The sequence below is a fragment of the Centruroides sculpturatus genome, unplaced genomic scaffold, assembly GCF_000671375.1.
Source record: "Centruroides sculpturatus isolate CEXI.00-Female unplaced genomic scaffold, Cexi_2.0 scaffold1417, whole genome shotgun sequence".
In the NCBI taxonomy this organism is placed as follows: Eukaryota; Metazoa; Arthropoda; class Arachnida; order Scorpiones; family Buthidae; genus Centruroides; species Centruroides sculpturatus.
In genome coordinates, this window is record NW_019385672.1 from 64,119 (window position 1) to 74,106 (window position 9,988).

The 9,988-nt window shown below is 31.5% G+C and overlaps 1 protein-coding gene and 1 long non-coding RNA gene across 3 annotated transcripts in view; both read right to left on the reverse strand.

The window, feature by feature from the left end:
* LOC111641086 (protein DEK-like) overlaps positions 1-5,522 on the reverse strand; it is a 44,847-nt gene extending 39,325 nt beyond the window's left edge. The window contains exon 1 of one of the 2 annotated variants that reach the window (XM_023387203.1): positions 5,159-5,522. In XM_023387203.1, the coding sequence (XP_023242971.1) occupies positions 5,159-5,194 (36 nt within the window). In that variant the 5' untranslated portion in view covers positions 5,195-5,522. The remainder of the gene's footprint in view (positions 1-5,158) is intronic. The other variant, XM_023387202.1, reaches the window with a different exon arrangement.
* A 1,590-nt stretch (positions 5,523-7,112) lies between these two features.
* Positions 7,113-8,229, reverse strand: LOC111641087. Its single transcript, XR_002759355.1, has 3 exons — positions 7,977-8,229; positions 7,542-7,890; positions 7,113-7,473 (listed from the first exon to the last, which is right to left on the reverse strand). It is a non-coding gene; the product is annotated as an uncharacterized LOC111641087 (long non-coding RNA).
* Between the last annotated feature and the right edge of the window lie 1,759 nt (positions 8,230-9,988).

The following is a 9,988-nucleotide window of genomic DNA, read 5'->3' on the forward strand; positions in this document are numbered from 1 at the left end:
AAGACAGACAACTATTACTTTAACCACACTTTCTGAATTATGTTTCAACTGATTTGATTTTAATTTCAATATAAAGGCAGACTTTTAAACTTTTGTAAATTATAATTATTTTTAGTTTTAATTAACTGGCTACCTAGTTATGTATAAATACAGACAAATACCCAGTGCATCGATACTCCCCCAAAGACAAACTAGACATGCATGCTGGCTTATCAGCATATCGAATGCAGTGTTAACAGAATTTCACTGTATAAAAGAAATTGAAGCTCCACATCTGTATATCCCCATCAGTCATTTTGTTTTCTACAGATATTTAATAGAATTACATTTTTTTAGTATCCCCAACTTAAAATTAATATTAAAACTTTAGTAATTTTGGATAAACATGAATTTTCGTTAAAAATGTCAGTGTTGTAAACTTATCATCAAAAATTGATGTATTCCATCAGTTATTCAGTATATTTTAGTCAATTCTGTAACATTTAAGTAGTTTTAACTACTTATATTTAATTTTACCTAACAGAGAGCATACTACAGGGTGATTCACTCAAGACCAAACATTAACTTTGTTCAATACTTCATGATTGCACATTCACATTTGAATAATGTAATATAAAACACAGTGAGGTCAATTGCTTTGTCATGAAGTAAAGAAGCATTTCATGCTCATCTTTCATTTTATATTGAAATATTCCACATAATACATGATCAGTCCAAGCAAATCATCCAGTATAGCTTAACATAATTATATTAATGGTAGATATATAATAACTAACATTAATTTTATTGGTGGGAGTGCATGCGCACGTACAAAACTAATCTTATACAGTAGTACCTCATACGACGAATATCTGAGTTCAAATGGTAAATTTGACAAAAATTTTCCTTACAATCTTGCTGCATGCACAGTTTGAACTGCGCACACAGTAAAAAATGTACTTGAAGCACAAGCACAATCTGTTGGGCATCAAAGTTGTCTCTCACTCTCATGTTACACTCATATGCTTTTGTGTTTTTAATCGCTTATCGCTTTTAGTGTGTTTGGTTATATACAGTATATTGTGTGTTATTTGTTAATTTTTAACAGTTTCTTCCAGTAATTTTTCTTCATCAACAGCTTTTGAACACTATCCATATGTTTTGTATCCTTTAGTTAAAAAGTATCATTTGAAGAAATTTTGAACATTTGAAGCTTAGTAGCATCTTCCCTGTACACACTGCAAACTGTTTTTATTGTTTGTACAGATTATATCCTTTCCAAAATTTAAAGCATATGCCCAATATGCTTTTTATTATTTTAAGGCATTTCAACTTAATGTTATTCAAGCAAAATATGAAGAAACAAGTTTAAAATAAGCTTTTAAACAAAGAACACAATCTCACATTGGCAATAATGTGAGATAATGTTCTTTATAATTGAATCAGACATCTATGTTAAGTAAGGACAGCTGTTTTGCTCCAGTGTGGCTGGTAATTGTGGTCAAGCACTTTCTTTGCTAACTCTGTAACTGGCCTGCCATTTTTGATTTCTTGATGTTCGAGAATACGTGAACATAACCTTCTAGCTGTGGCCCCTACACATCCCCAATACCTTATTTAGGTCCCATTTCTTTAAAAATTGCACACATGTTTAGAACTAATGGTTTTGTTCTACCAATAACACCGCCATCAAGTCTAAGAAGACTACTATGTAAGGACAGCTGTTAATAATACACACACACTTTCTGTTGAACACAATATAATCATGACATTTGAGAAGTGTGGAAGCAACAAAGTCTAAGAGAAAGGTTGTAACATCAATGATTGAATGAAAAAGTAACTTATCACAAAGCATGAAAGTGATACATGTGTGGCAGATCTGGTGGCCATGTTTAAGATGTCAAAGTCCATGGTATGCAACTAGTTAATGCAATTTTAATTTTATTACGCAGTATTTACTTATTTTATTTACTGTTTTTCTGTTTTAATTTATTATTAGGGTTTTTGTTGATTGTGTTATTTTTACCTTAAATTATGTATACAGTAGAGTGTCATTTATCTGAAAGCGTTCCAGTCGGCAAATTTAAATTTCTGCTAGTGCTGTGGCGCTGCAACATTTGGCTATGTCTTGGGATACCCCAATATTTTTTTGTTGGTGTGTGTTTTAGCTGGCAGCATTGGCACTTTTCAGAAAAACACCACTTTTGTATGAATTTTTCTGAGGACTGTGTGTTATGCTGAATTGAATGTTTTTGATACTAGATTAGCTTCTAAAGTATAATTTTTTTAAAAAATATTTTTCAATATATTTATTTTGTTTGTACAAAATAAAGAAATAATTTTTAATGATACAATAGCCATGATTATTATAAAAATTTTTGTTAGGCTTAACATCAATGAAAATTCAACATAAAAAGACATGCAATCGAGAAAAATTTCAACACGGGATAGGTTAATATATTTTTTCGTACATAATTGGTTATCCAAACAACCCTAGTCCCCAATTGATTGGGATAAACGACCACAATCTACTGTTTTTGCAAAAATAAACACTGCTAAAACCTAACAAATCAGCAAGAAAATTATAGACAAAGTGCAAACATTTTCACCAGGTTAAATGGGCAACAAACTGCTAAGACGACACAGGGGATTGCTGAACACGTGTAGGGGAAGGGATGTATGAGGTAAGAAGAGAGGAGGAAGGCTTATATTTTATATATTATATTATAGAAAGACTTCCAGGCAGTATATTTGCTGTTTTAACTTTATCAGGATGGGTATTATTTAGGGACTAAAAATGGGATTAATTGACTCAGTTGTTTATAGGAAAAACTGCTTTGGACTTCAAATGATTCAGAGTTTGAATGGCCTCCTGGAATGAATTAAATTCGAACTATGAGGCACCACTGTATACATACATCATACATATTCATGTCTATCATATTTTTTCTGATCCTTGTTCAGAAAAAATATGATATAATAGTCTACACCCTCTAATAACGTGATTAAATTTTAATATCCTATTACAAATAAAAAGTAAATAGCAGTACATATTAAAATGTAATAAATTTTAAGAATAAAAACTTACTCAAAGTAAAACAGAAGACTTTATAATGTGTTTTTTTCGTAAAACAAAAATGAAGTTTTATTCATTTCCACTAAAACTGCTTCAACATCATAGCTCAAATGTAAAAACTTCACAGTTGCCATCTTGAAACTATAATATCAAGAAAGCCACGCCTCCAGTCAGGAAATTATTTTTGCTAGTGAAAAAATTCAACATGCCAGAATGCCAGCACAAGTTGCAAAACCAAAATTCATCACCAATTCTCTCTGCTTTTTCCTCTCCACATGAATTAAACTTTAGAATTCAAAATCAATAATAAACTCTAAAAGAAATTTGTCCATTAATTACAGATTATACTGATAATCAAACTTTAAAAAACAGAAATTATTCAATTTCTGATCACATTAGCAAGTACTTTTATTGAGAACAATTTTATTTTTTTTATTTTAATAATCAATATTATGAATCAAAAAATAAATTGAATTGTTTATATATAATTACAGCTTCACAGAAAAATCAATATTTTTGTCTCCAGAAAGGAAAAACTATTTTTAAAAGTGTTATGTAATAAAAAAAAAATAAACCTCTAAAAATGTTTAAGCATTCTAATAAAAAAACTTTTATAAACACCCTTAGTATTCTCTGCTTAAAGATTTAATAACACTTAAAAACAAATTTAAACATTATTAAGCATTACATTAACTATTTCTTACTGCTTAATCTAATCTACAAAAATTAAGCATTAATGCGCAATCTAATTGATATGAGTGGAGAATTTTATAAACTGAAACCTTGAGTCTCCCTTTGGCTCCCTCTTCTGTTGTCCATGCCAAATATAGAAAACAATATCTTCTAGCTAGATGAGCATAAAAGTGATAGCTATATAGAGGAGCTGAACCTGTTCTGGTATGTGATTTTTTAGCAATGCAATATGCACAGCTAACCTAACCTAGGTATAAAATATATAAAAATAGGTTAGATTGCAAACACGTGACACTCATGAGTTGTGACTGTGCCAAATTGCAATATGCATTATGCTGCAGATACAGTAAAACTTCTCTAACTCAAATATTTCTTTAACTTGAAGAAAAAGCATTTTGTAAGTCTCAATGGAATAGCATAAGGATTTACTGTCTCCAACTTAAAGTTTTACGTGGTCACCATCAGAAATTTATGTTAATTTCAACTTCCTTGACTCTAATTTTAATATTTATTCTATTCAAAGTGATCCTAATTATTGGATTTCCACAAAATTTTCAGACAATTAGTTGTATTTACTCTCAAACACCAATTTTCTGACAATGTTCCAGTCAAAAGCAAGAGGTCCTCTCGCTTTATCTCAACAAGATGCACCTGTTCAATTCCATTAGTTACACTGAACAGTTTGCCAAAAAGGCATTACATGAAATGTTAAAAAATAAATAACCCTCAAAGATTCTTTATATAAAGCAAGAGATATAAAAGTACAAATCTATTTAGAATCAACAGTTTTTACTTTATTGTTCTCTAAATCAAACTGTCATTAACTCAAGTTTTTCCCCGCCCCTTAAAGCTTAGAGTTGTGGAAGTTTACCGTATTTACTCCCAAAAACTCTAGAACAGAGATTTTACCTCACTTGCAGCACTGTCTTGAACACGTAACATGATCAAATGGTCAGTGAATTACAATTTACAAACTTTTCCAATCATACAACTTTTTTTCTCTATCCATAACTCAATAAAGAGAGTTTAGCCCCCACTTACAGAACTGTTTTCTATATTTAGTATGGAGAAAAAATGGAAATTTCAATTTACAGAATTCTCCACTCGTACCATAATTTTGTGCTAGATATTAAACCAAATATTATGTTATTCATTAACTTCTAAAAAGACATCACTTTCAATTAAATTACATAGTAAATATTAATTAAAAACAAAAAAAAACTAGAATAAATGTAAACTTCCGTCGAATTATAAAAGCAAATTTTTGAAAAAGCGCGCCATTAATATAACCCTAATTTTAGGCCTAACAAAACAAATTATATCCGATAGCTTAATACAATAATCATCATTAATTATCGATTGTTATTATAAATATTAATTAATAAATGTTAACGAAGTGTCAATACGAACCACGTTGCCTTCCACACTTTCAAATTCCACCGACATGATCTTATAACTGTTTTCGTTTATTTAAAATGGCGGGTAAAAGCAGTCTTAGGCCTAACACTTTAAATGTCATAAAAACCAAACTCACGATATAATTCACACTTATTTACGTCGATCATTAAAACATTTCTTGTAATTTAAACGACAGATTTCTCAAAATGTCACCGAAGTTGTTTAAAATTAGACCAACTCGGAATCTAAAAACGAAAACGTTACGGCAAAACAACCTAGCGAAGTGCCATTGGACAATTCAACTTTTAACTTCTGCTCCCTCTGGCGGGTGATTTCGTTGTAAGTAATATTCAGAAAATTTTAATTAAATAATTACAGTATACTGTATTTAATTTTTAAAGATAATTAATGTTTATAAAATATTATTTTTCTACTTATTAATTTAATGGAACAAAATAATAATGTATAGTATAAAATATATCTATTATTATTAATTAATATTGTATGCATAATTATAACATCGATTTAAAAATACTTTAAATATAAAACTGTATATTATTTTTAAATCAATATTATAATATATCGAATCCGGAAATATTTAGGAAACATTTTTAAAACTTGGTAAAACGGCCAAATGGGCCGAGGCGGTAAGGCGTCGTTCTATTGCTTTGCATAACCCGGGCGTCTCAAAAACATCAGGTATTTTTGTTTAGCTCAAAAAGCCTTGAAGAATTCTGATGTTCACTAAAGCCCTAGTCATACTATGCGATTTCCAGCCACGCAGGCGACTGCAACCGCGACGGCTGTTCCCGTTAACTAGTAATCTCCCCTCGAAAACCGGCGCGACTGCAACCGCAACTAGAAACAAAAAGTTTGTTATACTCGCGACGGTTACAAACGCCTTTGAGTCATGTCATACGGTGACAACATTGAAAATAGTTCATCCTCATGGCGGATAGTTACAGGATTTATACTTTTACAGAATCGAGATTCATCGAGCTTATTCGGGCTCACGAATACGTGGGATTTTAATTCTTCGTTTTATCGAATATTTTATCTTTTCGTGTATTCTCGTCAGCTCTATCAAAATAATCGCCGTTTTTTCTTTTATTCATTCCAGAAAAGGAACTGCTTGCTATTTTAATAAGAAAAGTGGCTAAAATTCCGTAAATACTCTGAAATAAAACGTAAAATATCAGCAAACTCACGAAAGTAGTCAAAAACAAGCTACTGTGATTTTATTGGTTTATTATAGGATCACGTGTTTCTGAGTTGCAACGTCAACGAACAATGTGTGTCCACGAGAAGACTCGCGCTTGTTGCAGTTGCGGTCGCCTGCGCGGCTACAAATCGCATAGTGTAACCAGGGCTTAAGATATTTAATAAAGAGTGCTAACTAATACACATCCTTTTTAAAATAAATATATTTACAGTTAAAATTTCCCGACAGTGCACTGAACAGCATTTGGCCTTCACTGATATGATTTTCACCAGACTTTCTTAATCTCGTTCACATAATAAAAAAATTTTCTGGTTTTTAATAAACATTTATATAATAAAATATTCTATTTAATATATTTATCTATTGTATTTTTTGCATAAATTTATATTATTATATTTTTAATTGAATTTTCTCGTTTTTCTTTTACCTATTTTCTAATTTACATATTATTACATAACTTTTTCTTCCTTTTATAATTAACTTGTTTATACTTCTTTATAATGTTTTTTTACCAGTTTCCATTAAATTTTATACTTAAATTTTTATTGATATTATTTTTTTGACTTTTCATAATTTCAAAACTCTCTTTAAATTTTTTATTGTATCAATTTTTTTTCTTTGTGTAAAATCCTTACTAAAATATCAATAAAAATTTAATAATTAAATTTTTAATAAGGATTTATGTAAGGACTTAACCAAAGATAAACTTATTAATATTAAGACAAAAAACTTACTACAGTTGAAGTTTAACTCAATGTTCACGAAGAAAAATTAATGCAATATTAAATTTTTGTCATAAAATTAATAATTGCCATTTTATATTGAAATCAACACGTGTCATTTCCCATTTATTGGAATATATACAAGTATACAAAACGGATTTCCTTTCATACGACTCTTCCTTTCCGTCCTCCTAACGTACGCACGTCCATTACTTATAATTCCGGTGGGTTTTATTTTCTCTCCGTCCTTTCCGTTACGTCCGCTCACCCTCTTTAACACAAATGTAGTAAAATTATTGATAAATAGATACATAGTGTAACTACTTTTCAAACAAAAATGGAATAGGCCGTAAAGCTTCCGGAGGTTTGCTTCTGTTTAACTACTACATAATATAAATTCTGTATTATATAATAAAATAGTTTTACTAGAATATTATTAAATTTATCATACGATAACAATGACTCCACAGGTTGAATTCGATCTCGATGCGTTGTCTCGCGTCATCGTCCTGAAACGGAAAAACATTATACTTTACACGGTTCTTTACTTACTTACAGGACATACCTGTCATCAGTGCGAATCTTGGAGCGGAACGTTCCATCATCCCTCCATCAACTGACGCTTAGAATCGGCGATATCTCATAAATTTCTGTGCTGATTCTAGTGCTGGCGATGTGAAAAACGGCCATTATTTTCTTCTTTGTATAATTAGATAATTTACTCACTGTTAGAAGTTCTTCTTGCCTTTTAATCTTCTTTGAAACCCAAGCTGTGCTAATGCCTATCTTCTCTTTCCATGCTAACAAAGAAAAATAAATAATGCTTCGAATACTTCTTATTGTCGAAAAATAGAAATATTGTTAATCAATTGTTGACTTTTTTTACGTGATTTTTCAAGGCCGGATGGCCGAGTGTTAATGAAAACATTAAATAATGCTAAGATCTTCCGGGTAAAAGAATGACTCATTTTTGTTTCTGAAGTGCTATAGCGAACCGTAGTGTTTGTGTCACTTCCTTGTACCGTATTTCCCCGAAAATAAGACAGTGTCTTATATTAATTTTTGCTCTGAAAAATGCGCTAGGTCTTATTTTCAGGGAATGTCTTACTTTTTCCAGGAAGAAGAATTCACATTTATTATTGAACAAATAAATGCCCAAGTCGAACTTAGACGAGAGTGACGTATATCCGGTGTGTCGAACTGTCGCCTTTTTATAGCGTCAACATCGCACTCGATGACCAATTAGTGCTTACTGAACCGTAGCACTATGCAAATGTCATGTGGCGTGATTCCCGGCCGACCAATTAGCCATCACCAGCCGTAACGTTATGCAAATCTGTGATTCCCAAGCCATAGTCTTATGCAAATCATGCCGTGTGGCGTAATTGTCTGCTGACCAATCAGTGGCTGTACTTTCAAAAAGCCAACGGCCATTTTCAACCATCTGTCGATGACCGTTACGACTAAAAAAAAACTTCGCTAGGTCTTACTTTCAGGGGGAGGTCTTATATTTCGCAATTCAGCAAAATCTGTGCTAGGTCTTATTTTCTGCGGATGTCTTATTTTCGGGGAAACACGGTATGTTACGAGTGTAATTAATGAAGTGATGCAACGTTTGATATCTCGTGCTGTGTATTATTTCTTACTTGTTAGTAGACTACAATTAAGAGAGTCGATCGAAGATATATGTTACGTAATTTTGGAGGCATGTATGTGCGATGACGTTACGGAACGTTACAAGAGGTGGGATAGTTGTTAAAAAGTATAAAAATAGCGTTACGTAATTTATGGACGATTCCTATATTTGAAAGTGTTTTCAACCATTGTAAAATATATCCACGTACAATACATTAGAGTTTGTAAGATTAGTAATTATAATGTAGTGCACTTATGCTACTAAATTACTAAGTTATTAAATGCTACTTATAAAAAGCGTTTATCATAAAAATTACTGACGATCATCCTAACACTTTGGATTTAGAAAATTTCAACCCGCCACGTAAATGCTTGAATATCACACATAGTTGACTGTAAATCTAGACAAAAGCAGAATTGTTGAAAATACTCTACAGTCAGTTTTCCAAACTTAAGACAAGATAATTTCATGCTGAAAGTGAAAACACTTAGAACATGTTTATAATTAAACCTTGCAAATGATTAATTTTTACCATGCAAAAGTGACTAATATTGAAAACAATCATTCAGCGCAAGCTATATTAAATTTCTATAGTTTAGTTTCTCAACATTTGCTCAAATCAGGCATCCATTCGCTCTGCTTTTGGGATGATGGGGCCTCCTGATCGGAGATTCACTCTGATCACAGGCTTACCTACCGCAAGCATCGGTATGTTCTGCCTGGTAGCCCTAGTAGCATATTTTCCCAAGTCATTTCTTGAAGATGAGTGACTGTAAAGACAGTTATAAAGTTGAAAATCTTCATATTTTCGCCATGGTTCGTTACGGATTTAGGTGGTCCTAAGCACACGTGACTTATCCTATCATATATTAAACAACTGTAAAATTAAACCTTACAGGCTAACAGTGTGTACTGTACAGTACAGTGTATTTTCAGGCGGCATAAGGTCGCTACGTTATACTGTCTGAAAAGTAAGATTCATTTGGGGCTTATTAGAATTAGAATATCCATGAAAATATATTTTGACTACGACAGTAGAGTGTTCCTATTCTAGCAGTTTACAAACCAACATTATTAATAACATTATTAATAAAAGTGCTAAAAACAAGTACTGTATCTTTTATGGGGTCTAACTGTATCCAGCGTTAGTGTTGTGTTCAACCGCAACCAGCATTAAAGCGAAATGTGAAAACTAATTTGAAGATAGAGTACAAGTGTATATTTTAATCTTTCAGACCATACCATATAAAAGCCGTTGAATC